Genomic DNA, 18938 nt, shown 5'->3' on the forward strand with positions numbered 1-18938 from the left:
AGAACATTTTTCATTTTAGATTTCTATGCCTTATTTTACTAGTTGATTCCAGGCGTGAATTCCAAGAAGAACCAAATGTGTTTTGACTGGGGTCCAGGGGAGATGCTGGTATGTGAAACCTCCTTCAACAAAAAAGGTAGGGTTTTTTTTCTTCCAAATTATCCATCTTGGCACATTTGGTTGTTTTTCTGTTTATTACCTCAGAGTTTACTAGTTGTGGACTGAAACAGTTGAATTTATTTTGTACTATTTTAATTTTCTCTATTTTGTTTTCAAGATACAACAGGGTTTTGTTGTGTCACCTGGGCTGGAGTACAGTGTGATCATGGCTCACTGCAGCCTCTACCTCCTGGGCTCAAGTGATCCTCTGCCTCAATCTTCCTAGTAGCTGAGACTACAGGTCACCATGCCACCACGCCCAGCTAATTTTTTTTTCTTTGTAGAGATGGGAGTCTCATTTTGTTGCCTAGGCTGGTCTCACACTCCTGGCCTCAAGCGATCCTGTTGCATTTCGGCATTTTTATTTTTGAAATGTTAGCTATTTTAGATTTTCATTGATTTTTGAGATCTTGAAGATGTTGAATCCCGGAAAAAAATTAATAGTTTTCATGAAAAATTTTCTTCATATTTAAAATGTCAAGCTTTTTATCCCTTTTTCTTTGTCCAAAGTGACCAAATTCCTATCAGTAGCTCCCTTATTGTGAACCTTGCAGATGCTTGGCCGTCACTTTTGTGTCCACAGCATGGATTCAGCTGAATAATAGTTCTGTAGGCTGAGCTGAGCCGTAGCATCCAAGGCACAGATGGAGCTGGAGAGTGACATAGCTTGTCCTTGGCTTGATTTTCCTAAGTTCCATCAGCTATTGGATAGGATGTGAATCTTTTTCTTTTCCTGATACAGTGATACAGTCTCCTTCCAGTAGAAGGATAAAACTGGAATCTTGACATTTGATTTGCTTTCTTTTTTTTTTTTTTTTTGAGACGGAGTCTCGCTCTGTCCAGGCTGGAATGCAGTGGTGCAATCTCGGCTCACTGCCACCTCCACCTCCCGGTTTGAAGCAATTCTCCTGCCTCAGTCTCCTGAGTAGCTGGGAATGAAGGCATGCGCCACCACGCCCAGCTAATTTTTGTATTTTTAGTAGAGACAGGGTTTTGCTATGTTGGCCAGCCTGGTCTCGAATTCCTGACCTCGTGATCTGCCTGCCTTGGCCTTCCAAAGTGCTGGGATTATAGGCAAGAGCCACCACGCCCGGCCACAGAAAATTTTTTTAGAGTAGATTCACTTTTGGAGATGATCATAATAGATGTTAAATTTTTTTTTTCTGTTTGGTTTCAGAAAAATCAGAGATGGTGCCAAGTTGCCCCTTTATCTATATCATCCGTAAGGATGTAGATGTTTACTCTCAAATCTTGAGAAAACTCTTCAATGAATCCCATGGAATCTTTCTGGGCCTCCAGAGAATTGACGAAGAGTTGACTGGAAAATCCAGAAAATCTCAGTAAGTTGGTTGCTGTTTGGTGTTGAACCCCACACTACACTGTGGAAAGCCAAATGAAGTACATTGTTGTCTTTTTGTGTGTTTTATGGGTTGCGTAAAGAAATAAGAGACTCCTGGTTCTAGTTGAGGCATGAGTACTGGACAGTGTACATTAGCAGTGATGGGAAGACTTAGCGGGAATATGCAAATGCTATTGATGGGCTGGCTTGACAAGCTTTATTTATATTCATATTTTACTTACCCTCTAAAGAAAATTTAGGCCACACAAGCATGTGAGAGTCATTGAATGAGGTCACATTGTTGGGAGATTTGAAAATTAATATAAACCTAACAGTTTTGTCTCTAAAAAATTACGGTTCAGACGTTATTTGACAACAGACCAGAAAACTCTCGTACTATTTATAGATTAGGATTTTCTTGAATTGTAGTTCATAACTTCATCATTATCAGAGTGGTACTTGTTAATTGTAGACTTTTGGGACCCACCTCAGATCCTCAAAATCAAAATCTCTGTGGTTGGATCTTAAAATCTCCAGCACACTGAAGTTTAAGAACTGTGTTAGGTTTTTGTCAGCGTCCCTTCACATGGATGGCTAGGGAATGGGCAGTGTTGGTATGTTACTTCTTTGATAAGCTTTTCACAAATGAATCATTCTGGACAAGACCCAGGTCAGCTTCTGTGTGAGTGTGTGCAAGAGTGATTATTGGTTGTTTTTCTGTTTTTTTTCGAGGCAGAGTTTCGCTCTGTCACCCAGGCTGGAGTGCAGTGGCGCGATCTCCGCTCACTGCAAGCTCCGCCTCCTGGATTCACGCCATTCTCCTGCCTCAGCCTCCCGAGTAGCTGGGACTACAGGCGCCCGCCACCACATCCGGCTAATTTTTTGTATTTTTAGTAGAGATGGGGTTTCACCGTGTTAGCCAGGATGATCTCGATCTCGTGACCTCGTGATCCACCTGCTTCGGCCTCCCAAAGTGCTGGGATTACAGACGTGAGCCACCGTGCCTGGCCCTGTTTTTTTTTTTTTTTTTTTTTTGAGACAGAGTTTCACTCTGTCACCCAGGCTGGAGTGCAGTGGCGCAATCTTGGCCCACTGCAACCTCTGCCTCCTGGGTTGAAGCCATTCTCCTGCCTCAGCCTCCTGAGTAGCTGGGATTACAGGTGCGTGCCACCACGCCTGGCTAATTTTTGCATTTTTAGTAGAGATGGGGTTTCGTCATTTTGGCCGGGCTGGTCTCGAACTCCTGACCTCAAGTGATCTGCCCACCTCAGCGTCCCAAAGTGCTGGGATTATAGGAGTGAGCCACTGCACCTGGCCTGATTATTGGATTTAAGGGACTCTAGTGGAGAATATTGGTGAGTTTGAGAAATCTATTGTCACTTCTAGGAAAAAAACATGTCAAAAGTCCTGTAATTCCTTGCTGGCAGGGGACCCTGTCTTATTCTTTTTTTTTTTTTTCAGATGGAGTCTCACTCTGTCGCCCAGGCTGGAGTGCAATGGCATGATCTTGGCTCACTGCAACCTCCGCCTGCCGGGTTCAAGAGATTCTCCTGCCTCAGCCTCCTGAGTAGCTGGGATTTTTGTATTTTTAGTAGAGACAGGGTTTCACCAGGTTGGCCAGGCTGGTCTCAAACACTTGACCTCAGGTGATCTGCCCACTTTCACCTCCCAAAGTGCTGGGATTACATGCCTGAGCCATCGGGCCCGGCCAGTAAATATATTTATGCATCTTTTTTATTTTTTTGAGACAAGGTCTGACCAGTAGATTTCATCTGCAACAATTAATGTCAGTATGGGTTTGTGGATATTAACTTTAGCCCATGGGTTGTTTTGTGGCGTTTTATTTTGTGGTCCAAGTTGTTCCAGCTTCAGAAGGTTAGGAGCTCCTTCACAACGGCTCTCCTCTTTCTTTCAGCAAATTTCTGCATTTATTTGAGTGTTTCCTTCCTTTGTAGCACTACAAGATGTTTCAGGCTCATCTTGTGTGTTATTTCATTTTTTTGTAGATTGGTTCGAGTGAGTAAAAACTACCGATCAGTCATCAGAGCATGTATGGAGGAAATGCACCAGGTTGCAAGTAAGGACTGTGTGCGCGTGTGCGTGTGTGTGTGTGTGTGTGTGTTGGTATTTTGAGTATTTATCTATGCATAAATACTGTGAGGTAAAGTTTGATTGATATTCCAGTCCAAAACTTATTTTTCCATCTTTCATAATCCTTACTTTTTTGGTAATCATTTAGAGTTTTTTTGTTTTTTTTTTTTTTTTTTTTTTTTTTTTGAGACCGAGTGTTGCTCTGTCGCCCAGGCTGAGGTGCTGTGGCGTGAACTCAGGTCACTGCAACCTCCACCTCCCAGGTTCAAACGATTCTCTAGCCTCAGCCTCCTGAGTAGCTGGGACTACAGTTGTACACCACCAAGCCCAGAGTTCTGGGATTACAGGAGTCAGCCACTGTGCCTGGACGTTTTTTTTTTTTTTTTTTTGAGACAAGGTTGCCCAGGCTGGAGTGCAAAGAAACATTATGGCTCACTGCAGTCATGAGCTCACCGCCTGGGCTCAAGTGATCTTCCTACCTCATCCTTCCAAGTAGTTGGGACTGCAGGTGTGTACTACCATGCCCAGCTAATTTAAACAGTTTTTGTCCCCTCTTTTCCTCAGAGAACTTTGTTCTGATAATTTTTAAATTATTTGTAGAAACGGTGTCTCCCTAATTTTTCCAGGCTGTTCTTGAACTCCTGGGCTCAAGCAGTCCTTTGACATCAGCCTCCCAAGGTGTCGGGATTACAGGTGTGAGCCACTGTGCTTGGCATGTCAGAGACCTCTATGGTAGCTGTGTTGCAGTTGAAAGTGCCATTTTGTAACTTGAGGGCTTTTGGTTTGAGAATTGAAGGGATATGAAGCATTAACAGCAACAAAAAAATCCATAATTAAAAGAGATTATAATGTCTTTTAATTTTTCTCATTAAAATAAACAGAGGCTCAAGCCATAGACCCTGGAATATTCAGCTATGACAATAAGCCTAAGAGTTCCATTGCTCACTTAAAATGTTTTGTGTTTTGTTAGTTGCTGCTAAAGATCCAGCCAATGGCCGCCAGTTCAGCAGCCAGGTAAGGGGAGTCACCTTTATTGTTTTAGCACCACTGTGTCCTGTGTCCTGGGCACCCACCTGGGGTGGCTTTGCAGTTCCTGTTATGGCAGAAGTCTCTTCTTTTCAGGTAGATAGGCAGCTCCTTTGGGTGACAGTGATTGTCTCGCCCCCTTCAAGGTGTAGCTCACAAGGAAGTGCTTGTTAAATACTTGAGTGAATGTTCGGTTCCTTTTTTTTTTTTTTTGAGATGGAGTCTTGCTCTGTCACCCAGGCTGGAGTGCCCTGGGTTCAAGCATTTCTCCTGTCTCAGCCTCCCGAGTAGCTGGGATTATAGGTGCATGCCACACCAAGCCCAGCTACTTTTTGCATTTTTAGTAGAGATGGGGTTTCACCATGTTGGCCAGGCTGGTCTTGAACTTTTGACCTCAAGTGATCCACCCGCCTCGACCTCCCAAAGTGGTGGGATTACAGGTGTAAGCCACCGTGCTGGCCCTGAATGTTCCGTTCTTATGGAACATATATGTCCTGACCAAATTGTGTTGAGGGGCTGTCACCTGAAATGGAGAAGTAATCTTGTGAGATCACTGCTCGGTCTCATAAACACTACTCACTTCTTGAACTCAACATTTTTTTTTTTTTTTGAAAGACAGGGTCTCTCTGTGTTGTCAAAGCTGGTCTCGAACTCTTGGGCTCAAGTGATCCTCCTGCCTTGGCCTCCCAAAGTGCTGGGATTATAGGTGTGAGCTGCCACACCTGGTGAAACTCAAGTGTTTTTTTTTTTTTGAGACGGAGTCTCGCTCTGTCGCCCAGGCTGGAATGCAGTGGCGCAATCTCGGCTCACTGCAAGCTCCACCTCCCAGGTTCATGCCATTCTCCTGCCTCAGCCTCCCGAGTAGCTGGGACTACAGGCGCCCGCCACCACATCTGGCTAATTTTTTGTATTTTTAGTAGAGAGGGGGTTTCACCGTGTTAGCCAGGATGCTCTCGATCTCCTGACCTCATGATCTGCCTGCCTCAGCCTCCCAAAGTGCTGGGATTACAATTGTGAGCCACTGCGCCCGGCTAAACTCAACATTTTTACTGAGTTGCAAGTGGCTCTACTTTACTTGGAGCTGGAAGATGACTTACAGTATCTTTTTCCTCAGTAGATGCTTCATATTAGATACTTTTCAAAGTCAGTAGTGACTAGGTAGTAATTCACTGTCTCTGAAGTACCCTTATGAACAAGTCATCATGGTGTCTGTGGACTGAAGGATGGTGAGGAAGGGAAGCCTGCGTATTCCTAAGGGCAAGGTCCAGGTCTGATTTATTTCGGGGTCTTATATTGGGCTTTCCTGTTAATAGACTGTTCCCTAAACTTCAGTCCTTTGAATACCAGCTTCACAATTCTTGCTCTGTCTACGTGTTTCGTGTCATCTACTGAATATTCTTCTAAATATTGTCTCTTCTTTTTACTCAAATGAAGCACCTTGCTAAAGCATCAGTTCATCGAGATAGGCTGGGCGCAGTGGCTCACGCCTGTAATCCCAGCACTTTGAGAGGCCGAGGTGGGTGGATCTCTTGAGGTTAGGAGTTCGAAACTAGCCTGGCCAACACGGAAACTCCATCTCTACTAAAAATACAATATTTAGCTAGGCATGGTGGTGTGCGCCTGTAATCCCAGCCACTTGGGAGGCTGAGGCAGGAGAATTGCTTGAACCCTGGAGGCAGAGGTTGCAGTGAGCCGAGATCATGCCACTGCACTCCAGCCTGACTGACAGAGTGAGACTCTGTCTCAAAAAAAAAAAAAAAACAAAAACAAAAACTGGGTGTTGGCAGGGCACGGTGGCTCAAGCCTGTAATCCCAGCACTTTGGGAGGCCGAGGCAGGTGGATCACGAGGTCAGGAGATCGAGACCATCCTGGCTAACAAGGTGAAACCTCGTCTCTACTAAAAATACAAAAAATTAGCTGGGCGTGGTGGCAGGCGCCTGTAATCCCAGCTACTGGGGAGGCTGAGGCAGGAGAATCACTTGAACCCGGGAGGCGGAAGTTGCAGTGAGCCAAGATTATGCCACTGCACTCTAGCTTGGGCAGCAAGAGCCAAACTCCATCTCAAAAGATAAATAAATAATAACTGGTGACATGCAAGTTATATTTTTTTCTTTTTTTAAATTTTGAGACAAGGTCTCGCTCTTGCCCAGGCTGGAATAGTGGCACGATTATGGCTCACTCAGACTCAACTTCCTGGGCTCAAGTGATGCTCCCACCTCAGCCTCCTGAGTAGCTGAGACTGCGGGGATATGTCACTACACTTGGCCAATTTTTATATTTTTTGTTGAGACAGGATCTTGCCATGTTGCTCAAGCTGGTCTCAAACTCCTAGACTCAAGCATTCCACCTGCCTTGGCCTCCCAAAGTGCTGGGATTACAGGCGTGAGCCACTGCACCTGGCCAAGTTATTTTTGTAATGCACAGTAAAATAAAATCACAACCACTAAAACAAAATAGTGTTGGTCTCCATCCCACCACCTAACATCCTCACGCTGGCTCCCCTGTGGGAAATCCTCCAGTAGGATTGCGGTAACCTTTGGGTTAAGGAATGACTGTCATATGAGTCAAAGTCTGCTTTATCCCTTGGCTCTGAGGGCAAAGCTCAGGAATCATTTCAGGTGAAACCTGTCCCCATTTCTTCCTTAGGTCTCCATTTTGTCAGCAATGGAGCTCATCTGGAACCTGTGTGAGATTCTTTTTATTGAAGTGGCCCCAGGTAGGCATGGAATATCTCACCATAATCTCATAGGTGTCCCCTTCCATCTTCTGCTCTTTCCTCATCTTTCCTGTGCATGGTGATGAGTGTTTTATTCCTGAGAATGTTCTTTCCATCATTATAACCATGGGAAGTCGTTAGAAAACACCCAAAGAAACCTGACCATTTTGTCAGGTGCTGCAAAAAGAATCATGCAGAGTGCCTCCAAGAAACCTAAACCCTGACAAGTACTGAGAAATATTAAACTAGTGTGTGAAAGGGGGTGTCAGTGTTAACATCATGGACTGGCCAAGCTTAAGAAAGTTTTATGAATGTGGGGTAGGATTAGGTGGTGAGAGGCAAAGTCACATTGGGAATTCTGTCATGAATCATTGGGACAGGGCAACTCTGTGTGTTAACTCTGCCAATGGGTATGAACTCTGCCAATGGGAATTTTTCTGTTGATCTTTTTTTTTTTTTTGAGACAGAGTTTCGCTCTTGTTGCCCAGGCTGGAGTGCAATGGCGTGATCTCAGCTCACCGCAACCTCCACCTCCTGGGTTCAAGCGATTCTCCTGCCTCAGCCTCCTGAGTAGCTGGGATTACAGACATGCGCTGCCACGCCTGGCTAATTTTGTATTTTTAGTGGAGACGAGGTTTCTCCATGTTGGTCAGGCTGGTCTCAAACTCCCAACCTCAGGTGATCTGCCTGCCTCGGTCTCCCAAAGTGCAGGGATTCCAGGTGTGAGCCACCGTGCCCAGCCTTCTGTTGATCTTGAATTAAACTGTAGTCAGTATAGTGTCATGGCCTGTATGAGCTCTCTGTGGATCTGCTGCAGCTTTTTTGCATTTCTTTTAAGGATTTATGTTTGTTATTTTCCATAAATGAGTAGTAACCTCTGTGTAGCCCTAGCATTTTATTCATACTTTCGCTAAAGAAGTGAGGCACTTGAAATTAGAGTTGGTTGTTCAGAGGCCTCCCTTCTCCCGTGGATTTTTGAGGAGGTTACAGTTGGCTCTTTGTATCTGCAGGTTCTACATCATGGATACAGAGTGCTGGCTGTACTCTGCCATTTTATTTCATTTTATTTTTATTGATTGATTGAGACAAGTTCTCACTCTGTCACTTAGGCTGGAGTGTGGTGGTACAATCACGGCTATTGCAGTCTGGACCTCCCAGGCTCAAGCGATCCTCCTGTCTCAGCCTCCTGAGTAGCTGGGACTACAGGCACGTGCCACCATGCTAGGCTAATTTTTTGTGTGTATATGCTGGGGGAGGGGAGACAGGGTCTTGCTCTGTCACCCATGCTGGAGTACAGTGGCGTGATCACAGCTCAGCAGCCTCGACTTCCTGGGCTCAAGCAATCCTCCTTCCCAGCCTCCCAAGTAGCTGGGACCACAGGCCTGCACCACCACGCCCGGCTAATTTTTGTATTTTTTGTGGAGAGGAAATTTCGCTATGTTGCCCAGGCTGTTCTTGAACTCTTGGGCTCAAGCAGTCTGCCCATCTTGGCCTCGCAAAATGCTGGGATTATAGGCGTGAGCCACCATTCCTGGCTCGGCTAATTTTTTATTTTTTTTTGTAGAGATGGGGTCTCCCTATGTTGCCCAGCCTAGTCTCAAACTCCTGGGCTCAAGCGATCTGCCTGCCTCAGCCTCCCAAAGTGCTGGGATTACAGACATGAACTACCATGCCCGGCCATATGTTTTGTTTTGTTTTGTTTTTTGAGACAGAGTCTCACTCCGTCACCCAGGCTGGAGTGCAGTTGTGCGATCTTGGCTCACTGCAACCTCTGCCTCCTGGGTTCAAGCAATTCTGCCTTAGCCACCTGAGTAGCTGGAATTACAGGCATGCGCCACCACGCCCGGCTAATTTTTGTATTTTTAGTAGAGACAGGGTTTCACCATGTTGTCCAGGCTGGTCTTGAACTCCTGAGCTTAGATGATCCGCCTGCCTTAGCCTCCGAAAGTGCTGGGATTCCAGGTGTGCACCACCAGCCCCCTGGCCCTATGTTTTTATCATTGCATACCTGGCTGCTTGCTAGCTAGTCATTGTTGGTTCCTAAACGGCCATTACACTTATGTAGCTATTAAGTATTTGTGAAGAATCTGGAGTGTGGGGTAGTGAGGTCTGCATTCCATGTTCACCCCTTTCTGGGGTCAGTTAAAGATGGAGCTGCCTGGCACAGAAGTAATATTTGGTGAAAGTGCATTTGCTTTTTCCTAGCACAGTCCTTCATTCAGGACCATGTGTGTGACTGCTTAAAAGGGATAAACCTATGTAGTCAGCTTGTCTGCCTTAAAGTTCTCTGTTCCTTGGATAAAGGAACTTGCTGCAGATGAAGCTGAGGCTTTTGTGTGTGATGAGAGTCTCTCCTCCCAGCTGGCCCTCTCCTCCTCCATCTCCTTGACTGGGTCCGGCTCCATGTGTGCGAGGTGGACAGTTTGTCGGCAGATGTTCTGGGCAGTGAGAATCCAAGCAAACATGACAGCTTCTGGAACTTGGTAAGACAGGCCGGGCCCCCACCTCCCACCATGTGTCCTACTGTCCCTGGTGCTGCCGGGTGGGTCTGAGGACACCCACTGAGCCTCCAGCAGTAGGCTGGCTTTTGGAGTCTGTTACTATGGAGACTCTTTTGGATCTTTTCTTCCCTGCTCTATGGGAGAGTCTAAAACCGAGGTACCATGTAAGAAAAATAATGCTTTGAAGACTTTTCCAGGGTAAAAGGAAATTTGATTTCTTTGTGGATCTAAGGAAGAGAAGACACAAAAAGGAATACAAAACCGTTTGTTTTTTTTTTTTTTTTTTGAGACAGGGTCTCGGCTGGGTGCAGTGGCTCATGCCTGTAATTCCATCCAGCACTTTGGGAGGCCAAGTCAGGAATCTCTTGAGCCCAGGAGTTTGAGATTAGCCTGGGCAACAAAGTGAGACCCTCCATCTCAAAACAAATTAATAAATAAAAATATAAAAGAGAAAAGATAGTCCGACTCAGTTCCCCAGGCTGTTGTGCAGTGGCCTGATCTTGCTCACTGCAACCTCCGCCTCCTGTGCGGTCCTACCACCTCAGCCTCTCAAGTAGCTGGGACCACAAGTGCCAACCACCATGCCTGGCTAATGATATAAAACCAATTGACAGGGGCTGGGGTGCATACAGGGTTAGATGTAAATGAGCTTGCACGTTACTTTGGATCATCAGTTTCGAAGTCAGCATGTCGTATGTGTGTATATGGATGTATTTTCTATGTGTTAGGTATTTCCATTCACCTCTGCTGACTGACCCAATTGGGAGGTGGCAGGGAGGAGATGGCTAGTTGACTGGGCTAATGGAAAGTCAACTAAACTTATAAAGCCTGAAATTGGGAACAGATTGTGAGGACAAAAAAAAAGAAAAGAAAAGAAAACCTGGAATTCGGCCCGGCACGGTGGCTCACAGGAAGTAGTGGGCCAAATGTTTGAGTCTCTGATTGATTCGCTAAGGTTTGTTGTTGTCGTTTAGAGACAGGGTTTCGCTTTGCGGCCTGGGCTGGAGTGCAGTGACGCGATCATGGCACAATGCACCTTTGATTTCCTGGGCTCAAGCAATCCTCCCACCTCAGCCTCCTGAGTGGCTGGGACTACAGGCGCACACCACTACGCCTGGCTAGTTTTATTTTTTGTAGAGGTGAGGTTTCACTGTATTACCCAGGCTGGTCTTGAACTCCTGGGCTCAAGCAATCCTTCCACCTTGGCCTCCCAAAGTGTTGGAACTGCAAGTGTGAGCCACCATTCCTGGTCATTCACTGAGTATTTATTGAGTCCCTACTATTTGCAAGGCACCAAGGAGACACCATGACTAAAACAGGCAAAGATTCCTGCCTTTATGGAGTTTATATCCTGTGTGTGGAGAAAGAACAGCAACACATAGGCTAGTACCATGTATCCTGGCACATAGTGAAATGCTCTGCCAAGGTGCCAAGAAGGGAGGGAGGCTGCAAGTGCTGGAGGGGCATCAAAGAAGGCCTCCCTCATGAGAGATTGGAGGTGAGACCTGAAGGAGGTGAGGAGAGCTAGGCTGAAGAAAGCATTCCAGATAGCAGGGCCTGTAGATGCTGTGTTCTAGAGCCAGGGTGGGGCAGGAGGGGCTGTGCTGTGTAGGGGTAGGTGGGAGGGATGAGCTGGGGAGATAAAGACAGAGTGATACCAGGCCAGGTCTGAGACAGCCCCCTGGGCTGTCACTGAGACTTTAGCTTTTTGCAGCCTACATAGCAGGGTGACTAACAACATGGTCTGTGGTGCCACACTGCCTGGGTTAGCATTCCAGCTCTGCCTTTTACTAGCTGTGAGGTGGGGTTTTTTTCCTTTTTTGAGACAGAGTCTCTCTCTGTCACCTAGGCTGGAGTGCAGTGGCGCCATCTCAGCTCACTGCGACCTCTGCCTCCGGGGTTCAAGTGATTCTTCTGCCTCAGCCTCCTGAGTAGCTGGGACTACAGGCGCGCGTCACCATGCCCAGCTAATTTTTGTATTTTTAGTAGGGATGGGGTTTTACCATGTTGGCCAGGCTGGTCTCAAACTCCTGACCTCGTGATTCACCCACCTTGGCCTCCCAAAGTGCTGGGATTACCAGCATGAGCCACCATGCCTGGCCTTTTTTTTTTTTTTTTTAAATACAGTTTCACTGTGTTCCCCAGGCTGCAGTGCACAATCACCACTCACTGTAGCCTTGGCCTCCAGGTCTCCAGTGGTCCTCCTACTTTAGCCTCCCAAGTAGCTGGGACCACAGACATGTGTTACCACCACCAGCTAAAGTTTTTATTTATTTATTTATTTATTTTTTGAGATGGCGTCTTTCTCTGTTGCCCAGGCGGGAGTGCAGTGGCGCTATCTCAGCTCACTGCAACCTCTGCCTCCCTGGTTCAAGCAGTTCTGTCTCAGTCTACCGAGTAGCTGGGATTATAGGTATACGCCATGATGCCCAGCTGGTTTTTGTTTTGTTTTGTTTTTTGTATTTTTAGTAGAGATGGGGTTTCATCATGTTGGTCAGGCTGGTCTTGAACTCCTGACCTCAAGTGATTTGCCTGCCTCCCTCCATCCCACCATCCCAATTTTTTTTTTTTTTTTTTAGCTGGAGTCTCGCTCTATTGCCCAGGCTGGAGTGCAGTGGCACGATCTCGGCTCGCTGCAAGTTCCGCCTCCCGGGTTCATGCCATTCTCCTGCCTCAGCCTCCCGAGTAGCTGGGACCACGGGCGCCTGCCACCACGCCTGGCTAATTTTTTAATTTTGTTTAGTAGAGACGGGGTTTCACCATGTTAGCCAGGATGGTCTCGATCTGACCTCGTGATCTGCCTGCCTTGGCCTCCCAAAGTGGTGGGTTTACAGGCGTGAGCCGCCACGCCCGGCTAACCCAATTATTTTTTATTTGTATTTATTTATTTTTTGAGGCAGAGTCTCACTCTGTTGCCCAGGCCGGAGTGCAGTGGGGCGATCTCAGCTGGGATTATAGGCTCTCGCCATCTTGCCTGGCTCATTTTTTTATTTTTAGTAGAGATGGGGTTTTGCTGTTTTGGCCAGGCTGGTCTCGAACTCCTGACCTCAAGTGATCCGCCTGCCTCAGCCTCCCAAAGTGCTGGGATTACAGGCTTGAGCCACCATGCCCAGCCAAATTTTTTTATTTTTTGAACTCCTGGCCTCAAGCAGTCCTGTTGCCTTGGCCTCCCAAAGTATTGGGATTACAGGTGTGAGCCACTGTGCCCGGTCACTAGGTGTGAGAGCTTGAGTGAGCTACTTAACGGCCTTAAGGGTCCTCATCTGTCCAGTGGAGATAATAATACCTGTCCCATGGAGCTGTTGTGATCATTAAATTAGTTAAAGGACATAAATGTGGGTGAAGTAGTTGACATGGTTGATGCACAGTAAAAGCTAGTCTTTTACTTCTAAGCCATATGGGGTGAGGGGGCATTGGAGAGCTGAGCAGAGGAAGCCCGAGATCTTACTGAGGTTCCCAAAGGCTGTCCTGGCTGCCATGTTGAGACTACAGCAAGGATGGAAACAGGCCAGTCTGGATTCTGCTGTACTAAGCCAGGTAAAAGATGGTGGTGGTGTAGGCTAGATATGTTTGAAGAGAGTTGATGGGGTTTGCTGATGGATTGATTTGATGTGGGCATGCAAGAAATAGAAGAATGTGGGAGGATAAGGTTGGTGAATTGGAGGCAAACTGGTATTTAATTTTAGACATGTTTCTCTCATGTGTGTGTGTTTTGTTTTTTGTTTGTTTTGAGACAAAGTCTCTGTTGCCCATGTTGGAGTGCAGTGGTCAGATTACAGCTCACTGCAGCCTTGACCGCCTAAGCTCAGGTGATCCTCCCCTCCTCAGCCTCCCAAGTAGCCAGGACTACAAAGGCGTGCCACCATGTCCAGCTAATTTTTGTATTTGTAGTGGAGACGGGGTTTTGCCATGTTGTCCAGGCTGGTCTCAAACTCCTGGGCCCAAGCAATCCACCCTCCTTGGCTTCCCAAAGTGTTGGGATTACAGGCGTGAGGCACCATGCTTGTCCGACATGTTACGTTTTAAGATGCCTGTTCAAGATCTAAGTGGAGATGTTGACTAGGCACTTGGATATACAAAGCTGGAATTCAGACAAGGAAGTTTGGGCTAGAGAGGAAAAGTTGGGAGTTATCAGTATGTATATGTATATATATTTGTGATTTTTTTTTTTTTTTTTGAGATAGAGTTTTGCTCTTGTTGCCCAGGCTGGAGTGCAGTGCCTTGAGTACTGAATTAGTGAATATCAAACCATTGCTCCTAGGGGAAATACAGGGTTAGGTTCCTGCAAGCCTCTGGTCATATTTTGTTCAACCAATCATTATATAACCAATCACTTGTTTTATGTGTGTATCTGTTTAGAGACAACTTACTTGACATAATATTGTTGAATCATTAACAGTGAAGTCAGCCAGGCGCAGTGGCTCACGCCTGTAATCCCAGCACTTTGGGAGGCCGAGGCGGGCGGATCATGAAGTCAGGAGATCAAGACCATCCTGGCTAACACAGTGAAACCCCGTCTCTACTAAAAATACAAAAAATTAGCCAGGTATGGTGGCAGGCGCCTGTAGTCCCAGCTACTCGGGAGGCTGAGGCAGGAGAATGGCGTGAACCCAGGAGGCGGAGCTTGCAGTGAGCCGAGATTGCGCCACTGCACTCCAACCTGGGCGACAGCAATACTCTGTCTCAAAAAAAAAAAAAAAAAAGAACTCAGGGCCAACAGCACTATAATTCGTGTCTGAATGAAGCTTATCTAACACCTCCCATAGTTCTTGCACTTAGCAACACTAGAAAGCACTTCAGTACTACACGTGGGGACCCAAGAAAATGTACAAAAATGAAAAAAATGTGGCACTGACTGCATCACGATAAAGCCTTGTTTAGTGTGTGTCAAGCAACTCAATATTCTTGCCACTCTTAATTTTGATTTGAAAGTACCACAAATACTGATTTGGGGGTTACAGATAAATTTTAGTGAGTAGGCAGATTCACAGATAAAGACTGAACAGTGAAGACTATTTGCATTGAGTGTATATTTTATGTTATGTTATGTTGTGTTATGTTATTTTTGAGATGGAGTCTCACTCTGTCACCCAGGCTGGGGTGCAGTGGCGTGATCTTGGCTCACTGCAATCTCTGCCTCCCGGGTTCAAATGATTCTTGTTCCTCAGTCTCCCGAGTAGCTGGGACTACAGGCATGCACCATCACGCCCGGCTAATTTTTGTATTTTTAGTAGAAACAGGGTTTCACCATGTTGACCAGGCTGGTCTCGAACTCCTGACCTCAGGTGATCCACCCGTCTCGGCCTCCCAAAGTGCTGGAATTACAGACGTGAGCCACCACGCCTGGCCTGAGTGTATTTATTTTACATATTTATATTTGAACTGAAACTTTTATGAACCATTTTATTTAATGCATTCTGATATTTTCTATTATTTCATTTTAATTTTTTTCCAAACAAAACTTCTCACATATTTATTATTGAACCAACCTACTATTGTAGAGCTTATAATCAGAGAAAAACCATTTTCTCAACAAAGTATGTCCATCTTTCCAGATAGTGGTGACAGTTTCAGCTTGATGTGATAAGATGATAGTCTTACGTGTAGACTCATCTCATGTGTAATTCCTGGCAGACCCAGCTTGGTTCTTCTCCAGTCCTTCCTCTTGGGGTTGTAGCTAACTGTATTAGCAGTTTTGTTTTATTTTGTTTTGTTTTGTTTTTTTGAGATGGAGTCTCACTCTGTCACCCAGGCTGGAGTGCAGTGGCACGATCTCAGCTCACTGCAACCTCCGCCGCCCAGATTCAAGCGATTCTCCTGCCTTAGCCTCCCAAGTAGCTGGGACTACAGGCGCCTGCCACCACGCCTGGCTAATTTTTTGTATTTTTAGTAGAGATGGGGTTTCACCATGTTAACCAGGATGGTCTCGATCTTCTGACTTTGTGATCTGCCCATCTTGGCCTCCCAAAGTGCTGGGATTACAGCTGTGAGCCACCATGCCCAGCCCTGTATTACCAGTTCTAATCTGAATCCACTGGTGAATGGGACGATTTTGCTTTTGTTTCTTGGCCAGGAATTGCATGATCCTGGACGTTTTGTGAGAAGATGGTGGGAGAGATAATCAACAGCACACACCATGATGGTGGAGAAGGGGTGGGGGGAAGCAGGTAGAGGAACATGTTTTTCTGTTTCTTTCATTTTTGAAAAGCTGGGGCTGAGCGTGGTGGTTCACGCCTGTAATCCCAACACTTTGGGAGGCCGAGGCGGGGAATCACTTGAGGTCAGGAGTTCGAGACCAGCCTGGACAATATGGTGAAACCCCATCTTTACTAAAAACACAAAAATTAGCTGGGCGTGGTGGCATGCACCTGTAATCTCAGCTACTCAGGAGGTTGAGACAGGAGAATCGCTTGAACCCGGGAAGTGGAGGTTGCAGTGAGCCAAGATTATGCCATTGCACTCCAGCCTGGGCAACAAGAGGGGAACTCTGAAAAAAAAAAAAAAAAAAAGGTGGTCACAGGCTATAATGGACTACAGCTGGCTGTTTGAAAAACATAGTGGAGGTGACAAAGCCATGAGATTGGATGTGATAGATTACTTCTGGAGGGAAAGAGCCATCATTCTTCCCAGGGCAGACTCAGGGGCAGAAAGAAGCCTGTGTGTGAAGAGTTAAAAAGCCAAAGTGTGGGGTGAGGGGACTGGCCTCCTCACGCCTCGGCAGGGCCAGGCCTCCTGCCAATGCTTATGGGCCCGGATCTCCTCCCAGGTGACCATCTTGGTGCTGCAGGGCCGGCTGGATGAGGCCCGACAGATGCTCTCCAAGGAAGCCGATGCCAGCCCCGCCTCTGCAGGCATATGCCGAATCATGGGGGACCTGATGAGGACAATGCCCATTCTCAGTGTACGTGGGGGTAGCTTTGCTCTGCTGGGTCACAGGAGATGCGTGATTCACTAAATATAAAGGGTGTGGATGGGATGACGTCTCATGGCTGGTCTCTCCCTTAGCCCGGGAACACCCAGACACTGACAGAGCTGGAGCTGAAGTGGCAGCACTGGCATGAGGAATGTGAGCGGTACCTCCAGGACAGCACATTCGCCACCAGCCCTCACCTGGAGTCTCTCTTGAAGGTCTGGGAAGCAGTTCAGATTGCATCCATGTTGGCTTCCTATGGGGGCTGTGGCATCCAGTGCAGCAGTGGCAGGAGCTTGGTCCTCCTTGGATAGGGCTGTCTGTTGCTCTGCCTTGATGGCGAGAGCTTTCAGACTAGTTGAAATCCAGTGCCCTTAGCTGAGAGCAGGAGCATTATGGAGAAGGTACCCCTGAGAGGAGGACAGAGTTCAGCACAAATGTCTCTCCTCAGATTATGCTGGGAGACGAAGCTGCCTTGTTAGAGCAGAAGGAACTTCTGAGTAATTGGTATCATTTCCTAGTGACTCGGCTCTTGTACTCCAATCCCACAGTAAAACCCATTGATCTGCACTACTATGCCCAGGTGAGTGAGCTCGGGGTGGGCAAGGGTGGGGGTAGGAGTCCTGGGGGCGCCCTGATGGGTCATTCTCTTTGAATTCCTCCCTGAGGAACAGGAAGACCCTTTCCTTTGGCCCTTAGTGAAAGAACAAGGCACCTTCTCTGGGGTTCCTTATACAGCAGCCCTGCCTGCCCCCTGAGTCTCTGCTTCCGTCCTCGGGATTGAGTGTCTCATCACCTTTCCACAGTCCAGCCTGGACCTGTTTCTGGGAGGTGAGAGCAGCCCAGAACCCCTGGACAACATCTTGTTGGCAGCCTTTGAGTTTGACATCCATCAAGTAATCAAAGAGTGCAGGTAGGATCTCTCCCACCCCCCACTGTAACCATTTTTAGGTGTACAAATATCACCACCTTGTGTTTCTAGAGTGGCCTGTTCCTTCCTTACCCTTCTTCCCTCAGACCTGCTATCTTAGTCCATCTCACGCTGATATTACAGAATACCTGAGACCAGGTAATTTATAAAGAAAAAGATTATTTTCTCACCGTTCTGGAGGCTAGGAAGTCCAGGATCAGGGCACTGGCAATGTTGCTGGTGAGGGCTGCTCTCTGCTTCCAACATGGCACCTTGAACACTGTGTTCTCATGTGGTGGAAGGGCAAGAAGGACAAACTCCCTTCGTCAAGTCGCTTTATAAGGGCACCCAATCACATTCATGAGGGAGGATGTGGCCTAATCACCTCCTGGCCTAATCACCTCTTAGAGGCCCTACCTCTTAATACTATCACATTGGCAAAACTGGGGTTTTAGAGGGGATCCCTTCAAACCATAGCATCTGCTCCCCTGCTTGACTTGCCACAGGTAGATAATGGCTTTTCTCTGGGTGAGCTTAGGGACTTCCTGGAGGCTTGAGGGCTACCATATACATAACTGTTTCCATTTCAGGGATGTTTATTTAAAATAACATTGCGGGAAATTACTTTGACATTTAAAATCTAGAAAAAGCCAGCAAGCCTGTTTCTTGGCACCTAATGGACACATAGTCACCTTATGGGATGGCGTGTTCCAAGAGTCTCACTCCAGTGACGTGAGCTACCGAACCACTGGGCTTCAGGCTGGGTATTATTCAGAATTTCCAGCCCTCTATCCAAAAGAGGGTGTTCTATGATTGCACTGAATCTTTAGCAAGGCAGGAAAGGGAGTGCCAAACATAATGAATCAAAGGTAAACCTTTCCAGAACTCTCCATATATGGTAAGTCAGAAAGAAGGTCCCCTTCCTTCTTCTGCACCCTGGATGGTGGGCATTGCACTGAAGACGTGCTGGGAAGGGAGGAAGTGGGTAATGGCAGAAGATGGCCTTGATCAGGTGTCAGATTCACTGACCTCAACTGGCTGTTTGTAGATCTGCGCATGGGAAGAGTTTCCTTCGCCCTACCTGCTTTTCTTGTTTTGGCCAAAAGAATGCCAGGGCTTCAAGAAAATGATACTAGATTTGGGGAATGAAAAACAAGTTTTTTGTGTGTTTGTTTCTGGGTTTTTTGTTTTTTTTTTGAGACAGAGTTTTGCTCTTGTCACCCAGACTGGAGTGCAGTGGCGTGATCTTGGCTCACTGCAACCTCCGCCTACTGGGTTCCAGCAA

The 18938-nt window shown here is 46.7% G+C and overlaps 1 protein-coding gene across 5 annotated transcripts in view; it reads left to right on the forward strand.

The window, feature by feature from the left end:
* Positions 1–18938, forward strand: part of NUP85 (nucleoporin 85) — a 30306-nt gene that overhangs the window by 3080 nt on the left and 8288 nt on the right. For 3 of the 5 annotated variants that reach the window (XR_010153076.1, XM_024350603.3, XM_054670644.2), the window contains exons 2-11: positions 43–136; positions 1337–1499; positions 3505–3575; positions 4560–4603; positions 7263–7332; positions 9694–9815; positions 16600–16734; positions 16839–16961; positions 17195–17326; positions 17550–17656. Coding sequence is in view for 4 of the 5 variants with exons in the window: in XM_024350603.3 (XP_024206371.1) it covers positions 43–136; positions 1337–1499; positions 3505–3575; positions 4560–4603; positions 7263–7332; positions 9694–9815; positions 16600–16734; positions 16839–16961; positions 17195–17326; positions 17550–17656 (1061 nt within the window). In the remaining variant the exon portion in view is untranslated. Of the gene's footprint in view, positions 1–19; positions 137–1336; positions 1500–3504; positions 3576–4559; positions 4604–7262; positions 7333–9693; positions 9816–16599; positions 16735–16838; positions 16962–17194; positions 17327–17549; positions 17657–18938 lie in introns of all 5 variants that reach the window. The other 2 variants (XM_063799250.1, XM_024350604.3) reach the window with 2 other exon arrangements.

The sequence above is a fragment of the Pan troglodytes genome, chromosome 19, assembly GCF_028858775.2.
Source record: "Pan troglodytes isolate AG18354 chromosome 19, NHGRI_mPanTro3-v2.0_pri, whole genome shotgun sequence".
Taxonomy (NCBI): domain Eukaryota; kingdom Metazoa; phylum Chordata; class Mammalia; order Primates; family Hominidae; genus Pan; species Pan troglodytes.